The following is a 27,123-nucleotide window of genomic DNA, read 5'->3' as shown; positions in this document are numbered from 1 at the left end:
GTCAGGGCTCAATCCACCAACGTCTGAACAGCTTCATGTTGTCCTACAGGAACGAGCCGCATGCCACAACCAAAACTTCCCTCGCTTCGCTCATGATGAAGAGGCAGTTGCGGACAAGTTTTGACTTACTCAAACCTCCAAGGGCAGAGCAGGTTGTCCATCGTCAACAACAAGCTCAAGTTGATAAGAGAGAGAAAAGAGCCAAGGAGAGACAGTTTCACCCTGGAGAGCACGTCCTAGCTCGAAACTACAACACTGGACCGAAATGGGTTCCTATAACGGTGATCGCGCAGACGGGCCCTGTGTCTTACACGGTTGAGACTGCTGACGACGTCGTCTGGAGAAGACACACAGATCAACTGTTGCTAGGAGCAGAGACAGCCACAGAGGCTCCAACGGCTGGTTGGCCTGAACTGTTTCCGGATGATACCGCAAACCAGCATCCTTTGCCACAGTGCTCTTCTCCAACACAGGAAGTCAAAGAGACTGTTCAACCTGTGCAAACTCCTGACTCTCGACTGACACAGGCACCTTCTCCATCTAGGCCTGTGTCAATGCCTACTGCTGTGGAAGCCAGCGATGACCGCCGGTATCCTGTCAGAGAGCAGCGGCCTCCAAGACGCTTGGATCTGTAGGCTTAGCGACTTACCCACAAGACTGGGGCAGAATAAACCCCAGGGTAAAGTCAGGGTTTGAGGCAGTCTACCTCTACCCTTGGTTAGTTGAGTGCATTGAAAGTAACTTACCTTTTGAGGAATAATGTGGACCTTTCATTTAAGAGGGGAGGAATATGTTATGTATTGTGCGTTCTCCTCCCACCTGTGGTGGCGCTGTCACAGGAGATAAATGGTTGGGTGTTCTCTTGGTTAAGTTTAGCTCTCTTTGTTCGCAACTCTCCAGAACTTTCCTTTCCCTTCGAATAAAGCACTTCATGTTTGAATCTCTAAGTTCTGAGTCCTAAATTGTGTCTCGGTAGAAAGGTACCAACACAACAATATTCACCTTGCTAAACACATAATCAGAAATCCTTTCCTCCATCATGGTTTGCTCATCCGAACCATTGTCTACTGTATCGCAACCCTGTTGCTGGTGTCCTGCTGTGTTCGCCATTTTTTGTAGGGGGTGGCGGGTGGCGCATGCGCCCAGTCAGTTATGCCCCTGACTGTCTGTGAGCGGTTCGAATTGCTCCCACACCCCTGGGTTCTAGACACCGGACTTAGGTACAGGCAGCGATACAGAAAACTCGAGGAGACAGGTGGTTTGGTGCAAGAAAACTAAGATTTTATTAAAACAGAAAATAAAACAGTCTTATGAGAAGTCACTAGTATAAAATACAGGCAAATACAAAATAACTATACTTATACAAACTACATTAACAATCCCCTTATCCTTGTCCCACCCCCTATACTTAACTAGATTAAGCTATGAGGGTCCAGAATTCATGCTCACCAATCCAAAGCAAAGCCAGCTGTTTTAACGGATGCGGGTTTTGAGGTTTGGTCTTCTGTCCTTTTAGGTACCCCGTCGCCACGTTTATTCGCAGTGTTCAACAAGATGTTTGCCTCCCCAAGCGCCAGCTTATAACTAGGTGCTTGGCCTTTATCGATACGTTTTTCGCTGCCCGGTTCTGCTCTTATCGAGTTGTTACCTTCTTCTTCGTCTCTTTTTGTCTTGTCTCGTTCGCCTCGTTTCCTCTGCCCTCTCTCGTGGCTCGGGTGTCCTGGGTGACTTTGGACTCGGGTCTCGTTCCCCTCCCCTGCAGTTGGTATGGATGTCCTTGACTGCTGAAAATTTACTGCGGGGATCGAGGAGAGAACCCGCCACGAGGCCAGGGCATGAGTACAGGCGACGGCAGCCCAAGGCAGAGCAAGAGTCAAGAGCCAAGAGGAAGAGAGCGATTGCTACTGGGGGCCTCCAGTTATACTCCTTTCGAATGGCCCTTATCTGCGTGCCAAATCAGGTTAGTTCATTGTTTCACTTTTGGCGGGCTGTTTTAATTGATTATAGCAATCTAAGTTACCTGGATTTAGATGGCTATTTATCGCACCTAATGGCCTGATGTCCGGGCTGTATTGTCTTTAATGCATTCTAATCGGCCTGTCCAGCCTTGGTGGCTCCAATAAGCTGTTTCTGATTATTTATGCGGACAAACTAATGGCCTCATGGATAGGCCTAACTGGTTTTGATCTGTCTACGATCTGATGTAATGCATATTCAATGTTTGCTGTCTGGCTTCCAAAACACAAAGTCCTTTTTCACAGAAACTGCATTTTAAGTTTCGATTTCCCAAAGCTGCTCGTGCTGCCACAGAGTCCAAGCTTTTTAAAATCTTGCAGGCTTTTGGTCACGAGGTGCAGACGCCATCTTTTGGGTACCCTTTTTAAAATGTCCATGCAGGGTCCCTTTTATTAATAACTTTGGGGGAATGTGGGAATTTTGCGAATCTTACAGGAGAGAGTGGGCACCAAAGTTTTCAGACACTGCACTGGAGGTCTTGGTGCAGGAGGTGGAAAGGAGGAGAGATGTCCTGTATCTGCAGGGGGACAGGAAGCCCTCCAGACATTTGGTCAAATGGCAGTGGGAACAGATCGCTGTGTAGATCAATGCCAGGAGTCAAGCCCCGAGGACCTGGATGCAGAGTCGCGAGAAGTTTAATGATCTCACACGAGTGGGCAAGGTCAGTGAATGCATCTCAAATGCTGTATCCCACCTACTGCACCACTAGCCTCAGCCACTGCTCAATCCACCACAACCCCATCACTCGCCTATCAACAATCTCTATCAGTCAGGACTCAAACCTAACATTCACATCCTTCACCTCACCCTCACACACTTAGCACTGCTGCAAGTCTCAAACCCACATCTCACAGCTTGCACACACTACCAGCTATTCAACCATGACAGCCACATTACCCAAAAAGATTGCACCACACTCACTGACACACTTCCCTCTTTCTTGCAGGACAAGGTGGTGCACAACCGGAGGCAGCAGGAGCTAACTAAAGGGGAACAGGCGCGCCTGCATGTTCTAACTCTCATGGAGGGGACGATGCTGGCCATTATCAGACGGGCCATTGCTGAGGCCATGACCAACAACGGGGCTGAATCCATTGAAGATGACGGTATCCTGATACCTAATCCTCCTTCTCATATCCCACTTCACACTCATCCCACAATCTCTTCTGACCTACAAGCTGCAGATGGTGTAAGCACGAACCTCTTCCTTTCTCCTCTCCCTTCACCACAACCCAATCCTTGTGCCTTTCTCCTTTCAGATACCCAAGAACTGCAACCTGGCCAGGCATTAGAGGAAGAGCAAGAAGACAGTGATGATGAAGACACACCATCACTTGACTTCACACTCGCAGCCACCAGCTCAGCTACTGACACTGCACATATCTTGGAGGATAGGTTAGACGTGGGATCTGCACGTGGTGAGACACCGGGCACAAGTGCGCTGCAGCCAGGGCAGGGGGCAAGGAGAGTGCAGGTACCGGCTCCCCGGAGGGCGAGATCGCACATGATTTCTGCTGCAGAGGACTCGGATGAGGACTTTGATGGGGCAGGCTACAGAAGAAGGCTGATTGGTATGCACAATGAAATGTTTGGTGCATTGGGAAGCCTGCCAGAAAGCCTGCGTTCAACATCAAAGAGCATGGAGGAATTCGGCACCAACTTGGCACAGGGCTTTGCGCAGAGTTTGGAGTCCATCCTTTCCACCATCAACACACTTGTGGATCCAGCCATAATGCAGCGTCTGATGGTCAATGTCTCAGCTTCCATTGCAGAACAAGCAGCTTCCACCAAAAGTCTGCTTGCCGCATGCAAGCGCAGACTGCTGTCATCATGGCTGCGGATACTAGTGTTCAAAGGAGCTTGCAGGGTGTCACAGCAGTCCAGCAATCTGTCCTCCAACAGATTACTAGGATTGCTGAGGCGCCGCCCCGGGAGAGTGGCAGAGGCTCCATGGAGCATGAACCTGCTGTCCTTTCTCAGGATGACAGCATTCATGATCTACCCCTGCCACTCTACCACTGCCCTTGCTGTTGCCTGTCAGCCAGCTAGCCCAGACTGCTGCCGCCCACGCCGAGGTGGTGCAGCTTGCAGCCGGGCCTTCTAGGACCGAGCTGCTTGAGGTCATCTTCCAAGGCCATCTGCTGTCTCCTCTACTGAAAGTCAGCAGCCTTCCATCAGCCATGCTGCAGCCACTGGGGTAGCACTGCATAGGAGCTCTAGGACAGGCAAAGGCACACGGAAAACAGTCACTAAGGGAATTCACAAGGGTGAATAGTTTCATTTTGTATGCAATATGGCATGCTTTCATTTATAAATTTGGTTTGGAATGTGTATTTTGTGTTGGCTTTTATTTTTGCATTGTGGCCAAAAGGATGATGTGATGATCAGTGACAGAGGGATGGTAAGGAGTGTGGGACAGTTGGTGAATGGGGAACTGAGGTTAAGGTTACTGGTATTGCACTTGAATTAGTTCATCACATACAGCCTGGGCAGAAAGCAACATCTAGGTTGCAGCCTCCCTTCCTCTTCCTCCTCTTCTGCCTCCTCCTTTTCCTACTTCTTTTCCTCCTCCTCGTGCTCCTGCTTCTCAGCTTCTCGCCTGATAGGTGGTGGCAAGGGCTGTCCCCTCATAATCGCAAGGTTGTGCAGCATACCACCACAAATCTTGACATCTGCTCAGGCGAGTGCTGCAGGGCTCAACCAGAGCGTTCCAGGCAGTGGAATCGTTGCTTCAGCATGTCAATGGTCTGCTCTATCATATTTCGTGTGGCAGCATGGCTCTCAATGTATGCATACTATGCACGTGTGTGTGGGTTGCGAACCGGAATCATGAGCCATGGGTAAAACAACAGAAGACAGGAGATGTTCAAAAAAGAATTTAAGGTGATACTGAGGAGCAAGAGCTCCATTTGCCGAAAAAAACAGCCATGGACAACTAAAGGAAAGAGCATATAAAAATGCAAAAAATAGCACAGATCCTGGTGAATGGGAAAGATACAAAGAACAGCAAAGAGTTACAAAACAGATAGTAAGAGCTACAAAAAGGGAGTATGAAAAGAAACTTGCAAGGAATATCAAAACCAAAATGAAGAATTTTTACAGTTGCATTAGGAAAAAGAGGGTGGTCAGGAGCAATGTTGGCCCCTTAAAAACTGAAAGTGGTAATATTGTTAATGACAATGGGGAAATGACGGGCATGTTGAATAATTACTTTGCGTCAGTATTTACAGTAGAGCATGCCGGAAATTCCAAAGAAACTAATATTGAATTGGGGACAGGGACTCACTAAAATCAACGTAAGTAAATTAACAGTAATAAAGAAAATAATGGCACTAAAGAGTGACAAATCCCCAGGACCAGATGGTTTCCACCCCAGGGTTTTAAAGGAAGTAGGTGAGCACATTGCAGATGCCCAAACTATAATCTTCCAAAGTTCTCTCGATTCAGGAACCGTCCCTTTAGATTGGAAAATTGCACATGTCACTCCGCTATTTAAGAATGGTGAGAGGAAAACCAGGGAATTATAGACCAGTTAGCCTAACATCGGTTGTCGGGAAATTACTAGAGTCTATAATTAAGGATAGGGTGACTGAACATCTCTAAAACTTTCAGTTGATCAGAGACAGCATGGATTTATGAAAGGTAGGTCATGCCTGACGAACCTGATTGAATTTTTTGAGGAGGTGACTAAAATAGTGGACAGGGGAATGTCTATGGATGTTATTTATATGGACTTCCAGAAGGCATTTGATAAAGTCCCATATAAGAAACTGTTATCAAAGGTAGAAGCCCATGGAATTGAGGGCAAATTATTGACCTGGTTAGGAAATTGGCTGAGTGGCGGGAGACAGAGAGTAGGGATAATGGGCACGTACTCAAATTGGCAGGAAATGACTCTTGTCCCGCAGGGATCTGTGTTGAGGTCTCCACTATTTACAGTATTTATTAACGACTTAGATAATGGCATAGAAAGTCATATATCCAAATTTGCTGATGATAAAAGATAGGTGGCATTGTAGGCAGTGTAGTTGAAAGCATAAAATTACAAAGGGATATCGACAGATTAAGTGAATGGGCAAAACTGAGGCAAATGGATTTCAATGTAGGCAAATGAGGTCATCCACTTTGGACATAAAAAGGATAGAACAGGGTACTTTACAAATGCTGAAAAGCTAAAAACAGTAGAGGTCCAAAGAGACTTGGGAGTTCAAGTACATAGAACATTAAACTGTCATGAGCAGGTACAGAAAATAATCAAAAAAGCTAATGGAATGCTGGCCTTTATATCTGGGGGACTAGAGTACAAGGGGGTAGAAGTTATGCTGCAGCTGTACAAAACCACGGTTAGACCACACCTGGAGTACTGTGAGCAGTTCTGGGCACCACACCTTAGGAAGGATATATTGGCCTTGGAGCGAGTGCAGCGTAGGTTTACCAGAATGATACCCGGACTTCAAGGGTTAGGTTACGAGGAGAGATTATACAAATTAGGGTTGTATTCCCTGGAATTTAGAAGGTTAAGGGGTGATCTGATCGAAGTTTTCAGGATATTAAGGGGAACAGATAGGGTAGATAGAGAGAAACTATTTCCACTGGTTGGGGATTCTAGGACTAGGGGGTATAGTCTAAAAATTAGAGCCAGACCTTTCAGGAGTGAAATTAGGAAACACTTCTACACATAGAGAGGTAGAAGCTTGGAACTCTCTTCCGCAAATGGCAATTGATGCTGGATCAAATGTTAATTTTAAATTGGAGATTGATAGATTTTTGTTAACCAAAGGTATTAACGGATATGGGCCAAAGGCAGGTATATGGAATTAGGTCGCAGATCAGCCACAATCTCATTGAATGGCAGAACAGGCTCAAGGGGCTGAATGGCCTCCTCCTGTTCCTATGTTCCTGTATGATGACCTGCATGATGTGCTGCCTATAGTCACATACCAGCTGTATGTTGAGGGAGTGAAATCAATTTCATTCCAGTACACGACATAGTTGACATGTGGTGCCCGCAAAGCAATGTCCAGGCAGTCAGTGACACCCTGCACCATGGGGACGCCTGCAAACCTTGCCACCCCTCGTGCTTGCTCCGCCTGCTTCTCTCTGGCAAGAGGGAATTAAATTAAATTATCTCTCTTTGAATAGAGAGACTCAGTGACCTCCCTTACACAACAGTGGATGGCAAACTGCGAGATGCTGCAAATATCTCCAGCTCCAGCCTGGAAGGAACCAGACGCACCAAAGTTCATAGCCACGGTCAGCTTCACCAACACTGGCAATACGGTCCTTGGCCTGCTCTGAGGTTGCCGTTGTGGCTGCAGCAGTTGGTAAGTTTCAGTGACGACCTTCATAGTGAAGCGCAGACGTCTCACATATTGCTCGTCACTGAGGTTCAGGTAGGAGAATTTCTCCCTGAAAACCCTGGGTGGATATAGCCTCCTGCTGAGAGCCCTTGACCCCCTCCTCCCTCTTCCAGCAGCTTGTCCTGCTCTGCGTGGCCTCTGCATATTCTCCCAGTCATGCACGATTCAAAGAGGAAGGCCTACTAGTGCAGCCATGTGTTGGAGCAACTGGTTTGTGCAGAAGCCTTGAAGTTAGGACAAAGTCCTTCAGCATCTGCCACACCATTCCCTGTAGACTTTTGAAACTTGAAACAACTATCAAAAGTAGCAAAAATGTGTAGAATTGTAGCAATAGCCAGAAAAATTCAATCGCAACTAACCTGTAAGTAGTTGATGATCTCTTTAAATAGGGCTGATGGCGGTCCTTCATGCTGCTGAACGTGTGTTCAGCGGTGCGAGGTTGAGAGGGCATAGGCTGTAGTAGACGGCTCCAAATGGCTGATTGCCGTCATGGTCTGCCTGCTCTGCATACTTCCGGCAGAAGTTAACTGCATGCGCGCTAACGTCTGTACCAAGATGGTGTCCAATGCACTTTGCGGATGCCAGTTTGGAACCCTAAGTGCACTCGTAATGCCCAAAAAACGGGCGCTACCAAGCCCAATTTCCCGCCCTATACCTTTTCTAATGTGATTTCTGTTGGATTTACAGAGAACAGTGTTCGAACAACAATGCCTCTGCTGAAGATAATAACACAACTGTTAGCAACTCTGTGGGACCTGTTTGCATCAGAACGAAAGTCCAGTTTGAAGAACATTCTGTGCCTGATCTCACTTTGTCTTCTGATGGGACTGGGGGCCAGTGGCATCCTCTATGTCAGCTTGCGAGCATTACAATGCAGCCTCTCAGTGGCTCTGGCGGTGTGTGGGATCTTTGCTGCCGTCACTCCTGCAGCTTTGTTTCTTTCAAAGTATCTCAGATGCTTCACTCTGATATTCCTCATTTCATGTGGAACACAACAAGGCCGCAACGCTCTGATAACAGCAGGCACCGGTGTGGTGCTCTTTAACTGTGCCCAAAACAGCTTTCACAATTTAAAAGGATTGGCACAGTGCATTGTCTGCTATCTGGAGGATAAGCTCTCCTCTATCAAAGATCTCTTGGAAAAATATGTTCAAGTAATTGAATGGTTACCCAATTATATAAGAGACAACACAAAAAACATATTTAAGATTCATTTTCCCGTTGCAACACAGAGAATAGAGGAAGATCTACAAAACCATCTCAATGCAACCAGACATCACTTGGAGAACCTTGGTCATCGTATAATATCAACCTTTGACACTGTGCTCTGGGTCGCCAAAAGTTCCGTGGCCATATTTGGTGTTTTGCTGGTCTTAATGTCCACTGGGCTCTACATCAGAAAGTATGTGCACAATGTTGAATTTGAAAATGTATTCATTACAAAACAGTTTGTGGAACTGGATGAAAAAAAAAGCAACCAAGGGAAACCTCCATTGCTTCCGCTAACTAAAAAGGAGAAGAAACGTTTCATAAAGGTCCCATTGCTGTATTTAACAGCAAAGGAATGGAAAGTCACGGTGAAATTCTTTACTCCTATTTCTGCTAACTTATTTCTTTGGGCAATAATAATAGTGACTGATTATGGACTGTACCTGCTCATTTCTTCAATAAGAATTCATTTTGTGTCTCTACCTGAAATTAACCTTCGTTTGTCCTCACAGGTAAGTTCTTCTAGAACATTGTCTTGTGCTGCAATTAGTTCAAATATGTATTATGAAAATAATAATGTATTTAACTTTAACCATTTGTAATATGAATAACACCCACCAAAGAAGCTGAACCTAATGATTCTGTGGGTGAATGTCTTGTGCTCTGTGAGAGGGAGCCAAACAAATCTGGAAGGTCCCCAGTTCAATCCCTAGTCTGTGCTAAATTATTTTATCTCAGCCAGGTAATGAGAAAGCTACAAGTGGCCTAAGCATCCATGAGGTGGAAAGAGGAATGTCAGCCAGTATTCCTGCTTCATTTCAATACCCAGTGACCCAACTGGAATGTATGTGTGCACTTGGATGTTGGGTGAGAACAGGATAGGACTCAACTGTGATGGTGCTCCCCACTGGTCAGAAAGCCTGCTAACATTCACATATAGAATGGTTACTTGGGTCTATGAAAAGGGACAGGCTTGTTGAGCCTAATGACCTTTTCCTGTTCCTAAACATTTCTTATGTTAAGCAGAAACTTTACTGGGATACACACATTCTAATCAATGGGGGGGTAAATGTAACTTTTGACAATATTTACAATGATTGATATCATATCAGCCGTTGGTTGCACACCCTTCCCAATTTTCATACTAAAGGGCGGTCGATCTGATATCAGTCATTTTACACTGTTGCCACAAGTTTAAATTGCCCCCAAGGTGTTTAAATGAGAACTAAAATCCTGAATAGTTGCTAAGCAATCCAAAATTTATCTTGGAGACTGGGGTCATTTGCAGTCAGGTGTGTAATGCTTTGCACATAACCATAGTCACTATTGCTCCTTCTTTGACTTCTGGTAACATTTTAATGGTCAAGAGATACAGTGGCCCCAATTTTAATGGGGGCGCTGGGTGACACGGGAGCAGTGTGTGCAAGCTCTGAAGTGGGCAGCACACCAGACGTCAAGGCCCGGCTGATTTTAATGGCCGGGCCACATTTCCATAAATTTTCTCCGATTCCTGCCTGAACCCAGCCAGATCCGCCACCTCGCTGATGGGCTTGAAAGGAAATCTGAAATAAAATGTCGTTACTTACCTTGCTGGGCCTCTTCTGACTCTACTCCCCAGAATTGCTTTTTCCCCTGAATTGGCCTGGGGTTCTTTTTTAATTTGTTTTTTTGCCTCTCCCAGGAGATTACAGGACTTCTGCTGGGTATTGGGTGTTGTGTTGCTTAGTTGCCAAATGGCTGAATGGGACAGACTCAATGGGCCAGCTGGTCTTTCTCCTTTCATCTTTTTTGTATATTCATATGTAACACCAGAGATGCCATATTTAGTAAGGAGATTCTTGATTTTTCAGCAATATCCAGCTGTCATTATTTTCTACCAATTTATCTGATAACATTTATTTATATTCACATTAATATCTAGAAAATGAGAAGTCAGGGAGTAAGAAATTAAAATTAGCCCCCGAACATATGACTTAAGCTATTCGGGGTAGATTTTGACTTTGTGCGATAGTGTAAAATGGGCGATTGTGAATCGGAAGCTCGTTTAACATAGAACCATATAGAATCTTAGAGCACAGAGGGAGACTATTCGTACCATTGTGCCTGTGCCAGCTCTTTGAAAGAGCTATTCATTTAATCCCACTCCCCTGCTCTTTCCCCACAACCCTGCAATTTTCTCCCCTTCAAGTATTTATCCAATTCCTTTTTGAAAGTTACTATTGAATCTGCTTCCACCACCTTTTCAGGCAGTGAATTCCAGATCACAACAACTCGCTGCATAAAAAAAATTCTCCTCATCTCATCTCTGGCTCTTTTGCCAATCACCTTAAATCTGTGTCCTCTGGGTACCGATTCTCCAGCCAGTGGAAACAGTTTCTCTTTATTTACTCTATGATTTTGAACGCCTCTATTAAATCTCCCCTTAACCTTCTCTGCTCTAAGGAGAACAACCCCAGCTTCTCCAGTCTCCCATGTAACTGAAGTCCCTCATCCCTAGAATCATTCTAGTAAATCTCCTCTGCACCCTCTAAGGCCTTGACATCCTTCCTAAAATGTGTTGGCCAGAATCTCTGATGATTTTTATTTCCAAGTGGGACAGATGTAAGCGGTTTGCCAATTTGCTATTGCTCATTTAACACTATTGCACAAAGTCAAAATCTACCCCTATAACTTTAATGGGTCTGGAACTACCTACTCATTCCACAAGATAGTCAGTTTGGTAGACAGTCTTCTGAGGAGGTGAAAGCTGCTCCTTATAAAAATATAGAAGGTATTAAAGCACCTGCCATGCTTATCAAATTCTAGACTGAAAAACAGACTGCCTGGCAAAAATTAAATAAAACCTTCAGTTGTTATTGCTTATGATGAACACAAGGTGATGTTTAGTCATTAGATACAGAATATATACCAGGTCACCTTTCAGTATGCTGTACAGATATAATCTACTGATGCACAAGATTCATGCTATATTATAACTGGTGTATGCAAAATCATAGAATCATAAAATAGTACAGCACAGCAGCAGGCCATTCGGCTCTTTGGAAGAGTAATCCAGTTAGTCCCACTCCCCCGCTCTTTCCTCATATCCCTGCAAATTTTTTCTCGTTCCAAATATTTATCCAATTCCCCTTTGAAGGCTACTATTGAATCTGTATCCACCGCCCTATCAGGCAGCGCATTCCAAATCCTAACCACTCATTGCGTAAAAAAGTTTATCCTCATGTCGCCTCTGGTTCTTTTGCCAATCACCTTAAATCTGTGCCCTCTGGTTATCAATCCTTCAATCGCTGGAAATATTTTCTCTTTATTTACTCTATCTAAACCCTTTATCATTTTATACACCTGTATCAAATCTCCTTGTAGCCTTCACTGCTCGAAGGAGAACAGCTCCAGCTTCTCCAGTCTATCCATGTAACTGTAATCCCTCATCCCTGGAACCATTCAAGTAAATCTCTTCTGTACCCTCTCCAAAGCCTTCATGTCCTTCCTAGAGGAGAGATTGAGTAGACTAGGCCTATATTCTCTAGAGTTTAGAAGAATGAGAGGTGATCTCATTGAAACATACACAATTCTTACAGGGTTTGACAGGGTAGATGCAGGGAGGTTGTTTCCCCTTGCTGGGGAGTCTAGAACCAGGGGTCACAGTCTCAGAATAAGGTGTCAGTCATTTAGGACTGAGATGAGGAGAAATTTCTTCACTCAGAGGGTGGTGAACCTTTGGAATTCTCTACCCCAGAGAGCTGTGGAGGCTCAGTCATTGAGTATATTCAAGACAGAGATCGATAGATTTTTGGGTATTAAGAGAATCAAGGGATATGGGGATAGTGCAGGAAAGTGGAGTTGAGGTAGAAGATCGGCCATGATCATATTGAATGGTGTAGCAGGCTCAAGGGGCCAAATGACTTACTCCTGCTCCTATTTATGTTCTTATGTTTTAAGGAGGCTACAATAGAATATCTGTACATTAATGCACATATTTGTTCCCTTTGTTTTCTACAGGCAAATGTTTCATATAGAGCACCTTTGTTTAAAAGTGATTGCTTTCCCCAACCGACCCTTACTATTAATGGTATATGGATCCCACTCGCTGGAATAACCTCTGTCCTTATGTTGCTCACTTTGCTTTCTGCCAAACTTACAACATTAAAAATATTGGTCTTGTCATCATTTTACCCAGAAGCTCAAAGGGACCGAGTATGCTTTTTGTATGATAAGATAATAAGGAAAAGATTTTCAGGAAAATCATCACGGAATTCCAAGAAGTCATTGAACGCTGCAGCTAACTCGGTAAGAAGATTATCAAGATATTTATTACTTTTCGATCACTGCTTTGTTTCTCACTCCCCCAACACTTTGCCATGTTATTTCTTTCCTTTTTAATTGTTCCTTGTTTTCCTTTTTTCTCCAGCATAGAGTCATAGTCATAACTGCACAGAAGGAGGCCATTCGGTCCATCAAGTCTGTGCCGGCTCTCTGTAGAGCAATCCAGTCAGTCCCATTCTCCCACTCTATCCCCGTAGCCCTGCAAGTTTATTTCCCTCAAGTGCCTATCCATTCTCCCCTTGAAAACATTGAGTGTGTCCACTTCCACCACTTCCGTCGGCAGTGAGTTCCAGGTCCTCACCACTCGCTGCGTAAAAAAGTTTTTCCTCACATCCCCCCCTGTATCTCTTGCCCAAAACCTTAAACCTGTGTCCCCTAGACCTTGTACCATCAACTAGTGGGAACAGCCTTTCCCCGTCTAGCCTATCCAAACCCATCATAATCTTGTACACCTCTATCAAATCACCCCTCAACCTCCTTTGCTCTAATGAAAACAAATACAGCTTCTCCAACCTGTCCTTGTAGCTAAGATCCCCATTCCTGGAACCATTCTGGTAAATCTCCTCTGCACCCTCTCAAACACCTTCACATCCTTCCTAAAGTGTGGTGACCAGAACTGGTTGCAACACTCCAGTTCTGGCCTAACCAGCGCTTTATAAAGGTTCAGCATAACTTCTCTACTTCTCTGGACATCCCTAAAAGCTGATGTAGAGTGGTCCTCGCTGGACAAGCAGGAGAAAGCTTACTAGTAGTTGATGCTGGTAAGGTGAGCAGTTTTAGCTGGTTAAACTCCAGCATAGAAACATTGAAACATAGAAGATAGGAGCAGGAGTAGGCCATTCGGTCCCTCGAGCCTACTCCGCCATTCAATGCGATCATGGCTGATCATCCAAATTCAGTACCCTGTCCCTGCTTTCTCCCCGTATCCCTTGATCCCTTTAGCCTTATGAAATATATCCAATATCCAACTCCTTCTTGAATATATTTAATGAATTGGCCTCTACTGTCTTCTGTGGTAGAGAATTCCACAGGTTCACCACTCTCTGGGTGAAGAAATTCCTCCTCATCTCTGTCCTAAATGACTTACCCCTTATCCTTAGACTGTGACCCTTGGTTGTGGACTCCCCGACCATCGGGAACATCCTTCCTGCATCTAGTCTGTCCAGTCCTGTCGGAATTTTATAAGTTTCAATGAGATCCCCTCTCATTCTTCTAAACTCTAGTGAGTATAAGCCCAATCGACCCAATCTCTCCTCATACGTCATTCCTGCTATCCCAGGTATCAGCCTGGTGAATCTTCGCTGAACTCCCTCCATGGCAAGAACATCCTTCCTCAGATAAGGTGACCAAAACTGCACACAATACTCAAGATGTGGTCTGCAGCAAGACATCCTTGTTCCTGTACTCAAACCCTCTCGATACGAAGGCCAACATCCCATTTGCCTTCTTAACCGCCTGCTGCACCTGCATGCTTACCTTCAGCGACTGGTGCACAAGGACACCCAGGTCTCGTTGCACTTCCCCTTCTCCCAATCTATTGCCATTTAAATAATAATCTGCCTTCCTGTTTTTGACACCGAAGTGGATAACCTCACATTTATCCATGTTATATTGCATCTGCCATGCTTCTGCCCAATCACCCAACCTGTCCAAATCATCCTGGAGTTTCTCTGCATCCTCCTCACAGCACACACACCCACCCAGCTTTGTGTCGTCTGCAAACTTGGAGATATTACATCTAGGTCCCTTGTCTAGATCATTAATATATATTGTGAATAGCTGGGGTCCAAGGACCGATCCCTGCGGTACCCCACTAGTCACTGCCTGCCACTCGGAAAAAGACTCGTTTATTCCAACTCTTTGCTTTCTGTCTGCCAACCAGTTCTCTATTCAAGTCAACACCTTGCCCCCAATCCCATGTGCCTTAACTTTACACGCTAATCTCTTATGCGGGACCTTATCGAAAGCCTTTTGAAAGTCCAAATACACCACATCCACTGGTTCTCCCTTATCTATTTTACCAGTTACATCCTCAAAAAATTCCAGTAGATTAGTCAAGCACAATTTACCTTTTGTAAATCCATGTTGACTTTGTCCGATCCTGTCACTGTTTTCCAAGTGCTCTGCTATTACATCTTTTTTGAATAGTGGGGTAGCATTAGCTACCCTCCAATCCATGGGTACTGTTCCAGATTCCATCGAATGTTGGAAGATGATCAGCAATGCATCTGCTATTTCTAGGGCCACTTCCTTAAGTACCCTAGGATGTAGATTATCAGGCCCTGGGGATTTATCGGCCTTCAATCCCATCAATTTCCCTAACACCATTTCCCTACAAATACTGATATCTTTCAGTTTCTCCCTTTCATCAGACCCTATGTTCCCCAACATCTCTGGGAGGTTATTTGTGTCCTCCTTTGTGAAGACAGAACCAAAATATGTATTTAATTGGTCTGCCATTTCTTTGTTCCCCATTATAAATTCCCCTGATTCTGACTGCAAGGGACCTACGCTTGACTTCACCAATCTTTTTCTCTTCACATATCTATAAAAGCTTTTACAGTCAGTTTTTATGTTCCCTGAAAGCTTACTCTCATATTCTATTTTCCCCTTCTTAATTAATCCCTTTGTCCTCCTTTGTTGAATCCTAAACTGCTCCCAATCCTCAGGTTTACTGCTTTTTCTGGACAATTTATATGTCCTCTCCTTGGATCTTATGCTATCCCTAATTTCCCTTGTTAGCCACGGTTGAGTCACCTTTTCTGTTTATTTTTATGCCAAACAGGGATGAACAAATTCTGTAGTTCATCCATGCGGTCTTTGAATGTTTGCCATTGCCTATCCACCGTCAACCCTTTGAGTGACATTCCCCAATCAATCCTACCCAACTCACGCTTCATACCATCGTAGTTTCCTTTATTTAAATTCAGGACCCTAGTCTCTGAGTCAACTACTTCACTCTCCATCTTAATGAAGAATTCTATCATATTATGATCGCTCCGACCCAAGGGGCCTCATACAACAAGATTGCTAATTAATCCTTTCTCATTACATAATACCCAGCACAATTCCTTGGCAGTCCCTAAGCCAACCTGTGCCTAAATTTGCTGGTCTTTGGTAAGTGGGATATCCCTCTTTGCAAAGAGATCATATACTCCATGGGTATTTGTGCATGTTATGCATCTGACTGAACAAAGTAATTCCAAGATCACAATTTATGTACAAGTGAGAAAGGCCATGTGACTCAACATAGGTTATTCATCCAGAAAGATCCTACAGTCCCACATATAAAGGCATCATATTGTTTTTTATAAAATTATTACATGTTTTTTGCCTCCATTACTGTACTCAAAAGGTCATTCTGTGGCAAAACCACTAAGTGACTTACATAATTGTCTGTAACCAATGTTATTACCTCTAGCATTAATTGTCTGTAACCAATGTTATTACCTTTCAAGTTGGCTCTTGTTAAACAGAGCTAGATCAACAACATCGCGATCTGACGCGATGACGTCATCACGTGGGTCACGTGACGTCCCTTTTGGCGGGAAACGTGATGACGTCATGACGTCAGAGGTAGAGGGCGGGACCAGCCAGTCCTCGTGTGGATTGAAAGAGAAAAGACCTGTTTTGAGCTTCTCCTGTAGTTTCTCATTTTGTAAAGTTCTTAGACAATAAATTCAGTTTGTTAACTTCCAGTAAGTTATAGATTCTTTGTTAGGAGTGCAGAGACTCCTACAATTCCATATTAATGCTTTGTGGGAAGAAAAATTTCCTAACATCACTCCTAAATTTGGCTTTTACTTGTTTCAGCCCAAGCCCCCCTGTTCTACTCTCATGGTTTAGTTTGAAGTAGTGTTCTGGATCTACCTTTTCTTTATTGTTTATTGTCTTATATACCTTGATAAGATCACCTCTCAGTCACCTCCATTCAAGGTTGAAATCCCACATTTCTTCAATCTTTCTTGACAAACTCAGTCCACTGATGTTAGGAATCAACCTCATGGCTCTTCTATGAACAGTTTTGAGGTCTTGAATATCTCCATTGTAATTCAATGCTCAGAACTGGGCACAGTCCCCAATGTGCAATCTGACCAAAGCACTACACAGATTGAGTATGACTGCCTCTGACTTATGCTTTGGTGTTCTGGCTTTTTACTTTGTTGATTAATTTGTTGATTACTACTCCGCAGTGAATGGAAATGTTTAGCATTGAGTCTTTTTAAAGCCCCAGATCATTTACAGCTTCAAATTTTCTGTTCCAACAATTCATGGAGTACTTATGTTACTCTTCTTCTTCCTAGTATAGTACATTAGCCTTGTCCATATGGGGGGAAATTCGGTGGAGCCGCAAACAGGGCGCCCAGCTCGCCTGGGCGCCGGAATTACTGCTGCGATCGGAGCAGTTGCGACCGCCGGAAATTCAGCTTGTGCGCCCCAAGAGGGACACGGGGCGCTGCTCGAGGCACTCCACATCCCTCTTAGGGTGCTGAAACTGAATATCGCAGCGCAACGTGCCGCAGTGCCACACGCTGCGGGACGGCGTGCTGCGGTACTGCAGGCCTTCCTCCCATTCTTAAGGGGGAGGGGCCTGCACCAGCGCGATGAGAGATCGCGAGTGCCGGCAAAAGAGCCCGGCACCGAGGAGAAGTGCCGGGCTCTCGGAAAACAGCTGGCACTGCCGCAGGGGGAGATCAAGAGGCCGGGGACGGAGGAGCTGGCAGGCGGCCGCCGAAAAAAACAGCCGCCACGCACCTCCACCTTAATTTGTGCCACTCCCACCACAGGTAGGCCCCGTGAACCGGGCGCGATTTGCGAACGGCGCTACAGAGGCGGGCGCTACCAAATATCGCGATCGGGGCAGTAGCGGGGCGCTGTGCACACCGATGGCGTCATTGGTTGCGGCGCAGTGCAACAGGCTAACGCCGCCATTAGTGCCCCAGCTAAATATCGCGGGAGGCGTGGCCAGTGGCGCTAAAGCCACTGAGTGCCCTCTTTAGGCACTAACTGGTGGCGCAGCCCACCGAATTTCTAGGCGTTGTTTCACTAACTTCCATATTTTGTTGGAAAATGCAGAATCTTTCCCTTCTGAATGCATGATGGTTGCTATTTATTACAGTGCCAGTAGACGGTTAGGTCTGAAAAATATGCCGGGGCATGATGCTGGCACCTACTCCTGGAATGCAATCACTGTAGAACTGCACCACTGACACAGCTGGGCTTTGTGGGCTGAGGGGGTGCCTACAGAAGCAGGCCTGCAGCAGTGTGAGGGTTCATTTGAGGCTGGCAATAGATGGCCAGCCCATCACGGGGTACTCTCCCAATCATTTCTGGGCTTCTCATTTTTGGAAGCCCCCACCCCAGCCTGGACCCCAGGTTGGCCCCACTTCTGCCGAGATCTGACAGGTACACGTGATGAAACAAGGTATACCTGCTGTGATGATCATACACTGGGTCCTGATCGTACACCTCATTTGTAGAGTTCCCCTTGGCATCATTAGCTTTGTAAGGGACAGGCAAAGATTCTTTTACAAGCCTCAGCTGGAATTCCCAGCATAGGCTTGGACCTGGTATATCGAGGGGTTGCAGCAGCACTGCACCAGAATTGTCAAGCAATTTTGGCCTCTTAATCCTTACGTTTATTCCTGATGATCAATTCCATTATTTTGCATGGGATTGATGCAAGGTTAATAGGTCTGCAGTTGCCCGGATGCATTTTGTCAGCCTTTTGGAAAGCAAGCATCATGTTAAACTGTTCCTAATCTACTAGAATTCCCAAGTCTTCATTGACTCTCCTTAATGTCTATAAATGCTGCTCAAATCTCATCCACTGTCTCTTAGTACTTAAGGACGAACAACATCCATCCATGGGAATTTATTTCTGTTGAGCCCTTCCAAGCCATCCATCTCATTTATGACTAAGTCATTAATTCCATTTGGATTATTATTTAGAGAGAATATGTTTCTCATGCCTTCCCTAGAGCTAGAGGAAATCATTTAATGTATTAGCCACCTTATATTCATCCCTAATATTGGTCCCATTAGCACATTTTATATTATTTCCAGGTCTCTCTTTGCCCCTTTGCTGACTCGTGGAACATGTTTCTGCATGTTCTTATGCTCATCCCAGTGAACCACTCAACTTTCTCCCTGTGCAATTTGCAGAGGTTCTTTTTCCTCCTTATTGCACTTCTGATTAGTTTATTAGTCAATTTGGAGTCCTGCTTGTTTAGCCTATGTTTGCTTATCCTGGGCATATATTTAATCTTCATGCTCAGTATTATGCCCCAAAATTGCACAAGGCCAGTGGCTCCAAAGAAACGCTACTAGGAAGAAAGAAAGAACAAAAGGACTTACATTTATATCACGCCTTATACGACCTCCGGACATCCCAAAGCACTTCACAGCCAATTAAGTACTTTTGAAGTGTAGTCACTTTTGTAATGTAGGATGTGCAGCAGCCAATCTGCGCACAGCAAGCTCCCACAAACAGCAATGAAATCAATGGCCATATCGTCTGTTTTTAGTGATGTTGGATGAGCGAAGAATATTGGCCAGGACTCCCCTGCTCTTTTTCTAACAGTGCCATGGAATCTTTTATGTCCACCTGAGAGGGCAGATGGAGCCTCGGTTTAACGTCTCTTCCGAAAGACGGCCCCTCCAACAGTGCAGCACTCCCTCTGCACTGCACTGAAGTGTCAGCCTAGATTATATGCTTAGGTCTCTGGAGTGGGACTTGAACCCGCAACCATCTGAATCAGAAGCGAGAGTTCTGCTACTGACCTAAGGTTGACACCAAACCCAGCTAAGTACTAACCCAGTACTTAAAATCCAATCCAATGCCGACTTCAATGAAATTCACATTGTCATATCATAGACATGCTCACTGGCATTGGTGTAGCACAATCACATGTAAAACGGAAGTGGTGCTCATAGAGGGTGGGCGACTGACTTTCAGGCTCTCGTGGATGAAATGCAGCAGAGGAGAAAAGGAGTGTTGGGTGCCCCATGAAGGAAACCTCAGAAAAGTGTGCCTTGCAGAGGGAGCTGGCACTGGCTCAGAGTGCCTCCTCTCTCATCCCTAGAACTGAAGTCTTGCACAGTAAAAAGTTTAATGGCCTGACAAGGACAGGCAAGGTAACAGACAAAGCATGGGCATCAGCACAGTTAACCCTCTAATATGACTTCCTGAAAAAGTCCTCCTTCTCTCTGCACTGTGGGTTCAGGGATTCACTACAGGGTGTTAACATATTTCAATGTTGAGAGTTTGCTGTGGTGCAGCAGGAAACTGATTTGCACTGGTGATGGCATATCCATGACATCCACACAATGGAAAAGTCCTGGGCCTAGAAATTGGGTATAGCCCCGCTTGGGGCGTTAGAATTGGCGGAGCACAAATTTTATAGCCAGACGCAACTTATCGACACCTCGTGTGATATTGGGTTGCAGCGCCCCAAAGGTGATTGAGGCGTGAGTTCAGGCGTTACACGGGGCACCTAAGGCGCTAACATGCCGGCGCAACCCAATATCGGGGCGTCCAGCTGCAGCGCAGGTGCTCTCAATTACCCATCACCACGAGACTTCCAGGCGCCAGCCAGCTCTTAAAGGGGTGGGTCAGGCAGCTCCAGCATCCACAGTCTGCGCCTTGTAGACCTGCAAATCGGCGCAGGCCCTTCTCTGGCGCAAAAAACTTGGAGCATATGGAGAGGGTGAGGCAGAGAGCAGAGCGCTTCACCAATGAGTCTCTGGAGGAATTGGTGTCCGCAGTGGAGTGCTGGCGAGATGTCCTCTACCCCGACAATGGCAGGAGGCCTAATCATAAGGAATACCGACGAGCTTGGAGGGATGTTTCTCAGAGGGTCAACTCCAGCAGCATGGCGACCAGGAGCCCTGTGCAGTGCAGGAAGAAATTCAACGACCTCACTCGGGTCATGAGGGTGAGTGGAGTTAATGTAAACTTATGCATCCCTCCATTAGCACCTGACTTTATGGCTACAGGGTGCGCTATGCCCCACTGGCCATCTGTCAGCAAGCACCCATGGCCCTTTCTGGTCACACACATGCACATTTGACTCAGGGCATCATGTAAGGGCTGTTCCACCATGGGGGGCATGAGATGATAACCCAGGGCATCATGTAAGGGCTGTACCACCATGGGGGGCATGAGATGATAACCCAGGGCATCATGTAAGGGCTGTTCCACCATGGGGGGCATGAGATCATAACCCAGGGCATCATGTAAGGGCTGTTCCACCATGGGGGGGCATGAGATGATAACTCAGGGCATCATGTAACATCACTTCCCGTCCTTTGCCCTGCAGGCCAAGCTGGTGAGAAACCGCAAGGAACAGCTTTGCACCGGAGGAGGCCGTCCTCAAGTGGAGCCTCTGACGGATCTCGAGGAGAGAGTCCACCAGATTGTGGGAGGATGTCTGAGTGGTCCTGTCACCACTGCAGCTGCCGACCCCATTGTCCACAGCGATGGTAAGGTTCTCAACTATTACAGCTGTCACCTTCCAGTTGTTTCCCCCGCCAGCATGTTTTCTCAATGTGGACCCATGTCATAGCATTGCCGCACTGTTGCATCCCTTGCTGCCAAACTGTCCTTTTGCTAAAGCCACTCTTCAACCTCCCTGCTTTCAGATGCTGCATCACCAGCTCGGGAGCCGGCCCCTCAAGCTGCCAGTGCCAGTGCCTCCGGAGGCAACGACCAGGAGGAAGCCAGACCATCCGTGCCAGCCTCAGGGGAGCCACCGCATCTGGAGACTGGGGATAGTAGTTCCCTTGAGGGGAGGGGGGGGGGGCGCTCTGATGAGGAGCCAGTTGCAGGAACCAGCGGCCTGCAGCAACGCGCGGGGGGTAGGGACGCTCAGGGGCCGTCTCCCCGGAAGGCGAGGCAGGCCACCATGACTGCTGCACAGAGTGCAGAGGAGGTGCGTAGCCTTGCCGAATTGAGCGCCCAGGCCCGGCTCAGGCACACTGAGCTTATGGCTGCAGTGGGGAGGATGCCTAAGTCGATCGACACACTGGCAAAGAGTGTGCTGGACTTTGGGGCAGCAATGGAAAGGATTGTCCAGGGCTTTGGGGCAGCAATGGAAAGGTCTATCCAGGGCTTCGGCCCAGCAATGGAAAGGTCTGTCCAGGGCTTGTCCGAGGCAGTGGAAAGGTCTGTCCAGGGCTTGTCCAAAGCAGTGGAAAGGACTGTTCCGGCCTTGTCCGAAGCAGTGGAAAGGACTGTTCCGGCCTTGTCCGAAGCAGTGGAAAGGACTGTTCATGGCTTCTCCGAAGCACTGGCACCTGCCATGCAGGTCCTCACTGCTGCCACGCAGTCACTTGCTGGCCTCGTCCACACGCAAATTGAGGCCACGCGAACACTCTCTGCTGCCACCCTAGCTGCATCAGGCAGGATCACCCCAGGCCCTTGCAGCACCACAGCAGGCCATGAATCTGTGGAGCAGTCGATTGTGGCGGATGATCTGGTGCGGCCCCGTCAGAGTGCCAGTGTGTCGGCCGACCACAGTGCAGGTGCCCTCTCTCTGCATGTGAGCAGTCCTGATGCCACCGCTGGCACGTCAGCAGTGCAGCTGCCACCACCTGCGCGGCAGACTGCTAGCAGACATGCCCAGTTGGAGCAGCCTGCTTGCGGGCCCTCCAAGCCCAGAGGTCGTCCAGGCTGTCCCTCAGGGGCTTCAGCGCTTCCAGACACTCAGCAGGCGTCCCCCAGCCTTGACGCAGCCACTGGAGTCCAAATACGGAGGAGCTGCAGGGAGGGAAGGGGCCGACCTCGTAAGAGGAGTCGGTCTCCATCAAGCGTCACCAGTAGAGGGAGGTGCTAAGACGTGTCTTTTTCCGGATTTAAGGCCGTTCACACCTGCTGTGTTTGTTTGTTATGTTTTGGTTAGTTTCGCCGGGTTGCCAGACAGTTATCTGTTAGATAGTTAGTTATGATTTCTGTTACCATTACGTTGTCATGCTGGAAGGAAGCACTTGTTTGAAAATAAAGAAAACTTTTTATTTACAATCGAGCTGTACACTATTTACAATCATCGAGGCCTTCATAGGCTTACTGCGAACCGGAGGGCGCTGTTCGAATCACAGCCACCATTCCGTCCGAGGGGCCTAGAACCGAGTCCTTATGAGCCTCTGACGAACGGCCCTTCCAGTTTCTGGAGCCCTCCCAATTCCTCCTCCTCCTCCTCCTCCTCCTCGTCCGCCTGCTCTGCTGGACCTTGAGGGTCGGCTGGCATTGGCTGGGTGCGTCGAATGGCCAGGTTGTGGAGCATGCAGCAGACAACAATGATGAGCGCCACATGCTCCAGCGAGTACTGTAGGGCCCCCCCCGAATGGTCTAGACAATGGAAACGCTGCTTCAGCACACCAATTGTGTGCTCCACAATGTTCCTGGTGGCCTGATGGCTGCTGTTGTAATGCTTTTCTGCCGGGGTGCTGGGCAAACGGAGCGAGGTCATGAGCCATGGGCAGAGAGGATAGCCCTTGTCACCCAGAAGCCAGCCTCGTGGGTGAGCCGGGGCCTCAAAAAGGTCAGCCACTGAGGTCTGCCGCAGGATGAACGCATCATGGCTGCTGCCAGGGAATTGTGTGTTCACCGCCATGATCTTCTGCCGGTGATCACAGACCAGCTGCACATTAAGGGAGAGGAACCCCTTGCGGTTACGGAACTCCTCCGGATTCTGTAATGGTGCCCGCAAAGCCATGTGTGTGCAATCAATGGCCCCCTGCACCATGAGGAAGTCCGCAATAGCCGCGAAGCCCTGCGCGCGCTCCCCCTGCTTCTCCAAGGTCACAGGGAAGGTGATTAATTCGCGCCTCCTTCTGTAGAGGGCAGCTGTCACTTGCCGGATGCAGCAATGCACCGCAAATTGAGAGATATTTGATATGTCCCCAGTTGCTGCCTGAAACGAGCCTCTGGCGTAAAAGTTGAGCGCAACAGTGACTTTCACGGCCACCGACAGAGAGGTCCTGCACCGTATCCGTGGCTGCAGATCCCCAGCAAGCAGGTGGCACAGCTCAGTCACAACATCCTTACCGAATCTGAGCCTTCGCAGACACTGCTCCTCCGACATGGTAAGGTACGAGACCTGCTGCCTGAAAACCCTGGCAGCGTATGGTCGGATTTGGCGACGTCCATTGGCCCTCCTCCTTCTGGCCAATCCCGGCCCTCTCTCCCTCCGTCTCTGTGCCCTTGCCAGTTGTTCAGCCAGGATGACGTTCCCCTCCAAAGCAGCTCCCATTATTCTTGCCGCCGAGTAAGACGCAGTCAGCTTTCTGGATCCAACTGTTCTGGACAGGGCTGAAGCTCCCAAGGCTCCTCTGGCTCAATAAGAACAACTCTCTGTAACTGAAGGTCTGCAACTCTCTCCAGCAGCGAGCAGGATGGCCAGGCCAAATGGCTGCCGCTTTTATACTAGTGCTGTCCCCTTTAAAGAGTGCCCCCCCGAGTCCGAGAAGGACCTGGTAACGTTCCATCCAACTGTCACTGATAGCGCCAGGCGGAACGGAGGGGGGCGCCACTGAATTTCCGGTACGGGGCGCCAAAAAGGCGTTGCACAATGAAATGATGTCATGATCTGGCTGCGCCCGCAAGCGGGCGCAAAGACTTAGCGCCGGCGCTAACAAGCTACTCAATATGGCAGGATGCGCTGGGATCACTGCGCACGTCCGAAAATTGGGTAACGCCCCAAATCTCGGGCTCTTTAGGTGCTAATCGCTGGCGCAACCAACCAAATTTCTAGGCCCTGCTCTCTTACTTAATCCCCAAATTGTATGTTTCAATTACTGACTGGTAATGCTGGACTGTAAAGGTTCATTCATGTCTGAGCACTGCAAACAGTAGGCCAATCACAAATATTGACTTTTTAAAAATCCTACAGGTATCATTTTGGTTTCCCATCTTCAAAATGAAGCAAAAAATTGAAGAGACTGAACAATATCAACAGGACTACCAAGATATGGGGATCAACCTTCCGATGACAGGGACCTCAGATACCAGGAAGTAAAGCACTAGTCAGCTCTCGAGTGGAAAATGTTCGGAGCCGTTAAAATATAACATCAAGCTCCATCTTTAACCTCTTGGTTCATGCTCTTGTGTAAAATCCCTATGTGTGCTACTTAAAAAGTCATTACCCAATTGGATTAATGAGTTTGTTTAAATAGCACACAAGTTGTTTAGCCAAGAGGCCAGATTTGAAGCCCAGAGCTGTGTTTAAGTAGTGCCACTGTTTGCGACTGCAAAATTTGTGAACTAAAAAAAAAATCCTCTTTTCCTCTGATGTGTGTTTCATGTACTGCATTTAGAAATGAAGTTAAATGGCTTATGCATGATTGCATGTGACAAATATTTGTGTTCTTGTGATTAAATAATGAAAATCATTTAAATGCAGCGAACAAATTGATTCTTAGAAACTGCAGGTGCAACGGCAATGCTTTCATTACCATAAAATCCTATGTTTAATGAGCACTTCAAGTTGCCTTGTTCACACAGGGTTACAAAATATCAAATTACTAATCTTTGGGAATGTGTGCTTCAAATTTTCCTCCCTGATTTAAAAGCTTTCCCTAAAAAATGTGATTCAAGACAGTTTAGAAATTTATAATGTAAGCCGAGAGATTCGCCAAGATTGCCTAGGGGCCTCATTCCCGCTCTGAAGATGACAATGTTCAAATCATTGGCTGATGGCTCAGACCAAAGAAGTCCTAGGATTGATATCTCGTCTACCATGAGCTAATCTCAAAAACAGGACCATCTGGGGAACACTACAACTGGTTTCAGCATCCACAATCTTCAGGGAGGGAAAGACTCAGGCAAGATTCCCATTCCTGATTGCGATCCAGTAATCCTGCTATAAGTGTATATACGTGGAAGTTGTGTTTGGACAAGATTGGTTTCTGCTGACACTCAATGTTCATGACTAACAACAACAACAACTTTTATTTATATAGCGCCTTTAATGTAGTAAAACATCCCAAGGCGCTTCACAGGAGCGTTATCAAACAAAATTTGACACCGAGCCTCATGAGATATTAGGGCAGAAGACCAAAAGCTTGGTCAAAATTTTAAAGAGTGTCTTAAAGGAAGAAAGAGAGGTAGAGAGGTTTAGGGAGGGAATTTAGAGACATTGGAGGGGTCGAGAGAGGTGGTGGTGAGATAGAGCTGGGTGTCGTCAGCGTACATGTGGAAACTCACACTGTGTTTTCGGATGATGTCGCCGAGGGGCAGCATGAGGATGAGCAATAGGAGGGGCTAAGGATAGATCCTTGGGGGACACCAGAGGTAATGGTGTGAGAACGGGAAGGGGAGCCATTGCAGGTGATTCTTTGGCTACGACAGATAAAAATGGAACCAGGCGAGAGCAGTCCCACCCAGCTGGATGATGGTGGAGAGGTTTTGGAGCAGGCTGGAGTGCTCAACCATGTCAAAGGCTGTAGACAGGATGAGGAGGAATAGTTTATCTTTGTTGCCGTCACAAAGGATGTCATTTGTGAGCACTTGACTACTTGGCCAAGGTACCAGAGGACTGCTGGTGTCGATGGAACTGTATCCAGGTATGAATCAGTGATTTCAGGATAAGAAGGAAGAAGTGGTAAAAGGTGAAAGAAACTCAAGGTGGGAAAGGCTGTTAAGAAATTTAATTGAGGTTAACAAATTGAAGCAAATGAATAAATGTGGCCAGGCTTCCAAATTCTGACCTGTCCACCTAGGTGGAGAATTGAACATAAAAACAGAAATTGCTGGAAATACTCAGCAGGTCAGGCAGCATCTGTGTAGAGAGAAACAAAGTTAATGTTTCAGGTCGATGACCTTTCATCAGAACTGACGAAGGGTAATCGACCTGAAACGTTAACTCTGTTTCTCTCTCCACAGATGCTGCCTGACCTGCTGAGCATTTCCAGCATTTTCTGTTTTTATTTCAGATTTCCAGTATCCGCAGTATTTTGCTTTAGTAGGAGAATTGAACAGGCAGTTTATGTTTTGCCCCTATTACTATCCCATGAAAGAAGCTTTCTGTCAGGCAATCTTCACTCCTTGCCCTGCCCCTCCTCACTTGAGTTTAAGTCTCAGGTCAGTCTCAGTTTTCATACAAAAGGTCATTTATATTTACGCATTTATATTTTTGCCTTGCACTGATACTATCTCATTCACTTTGTAATTGCTTTAATTCTTTTGTGTTCCAATTTATAAATGCTCCTGCTTTGT

General features: G+C 46.6%; 1 protein-coding gene across 1 annotated transcript; it reads left to right on the top strand.

Annotated features, from left to right (window-relative positions):
- Positions 1-8,083: 8,083 nt before the first annotated feature.
- On the top strand, positions 8,084-26,656 carry LOC147115108 (dendritic cell-specific transmembrane protein-like). The gene is made up of 3 exons (XM_085992128.1): positions 8,084-9,097; positions 12,585-12,872; positions 24,800-26,656. Exons 1-3 carry the CDS (start codon positions 8,084-8,086, stop codon positions 24,923-24,925), a joined length of 1,428 nt encoding a protein of 475 aa, XP_085848254.1. The 3' UTR covers positions 24,926-26,656.
- Positions 26,657-27,123: the final 467 nt, after the last annotated feature.

This window comes from Somniosus microcephalus, chromosome 7 (assembly GCF_052327205.1).
Source record: "Somniosus microcephalus isolate GS21.2 chromosome 7, FLI_Smic_1.0, whole genome shotgun sequence".
NCBI lineage: Eukaryota > Metazoa > Chordata > Chondrichthyes > Squaliformes > Somniosidae > Somniosus > Somniosus microcephalus.
This window is presented reverse-complemented; position numbering and strand designations above follow the sequence as displayed.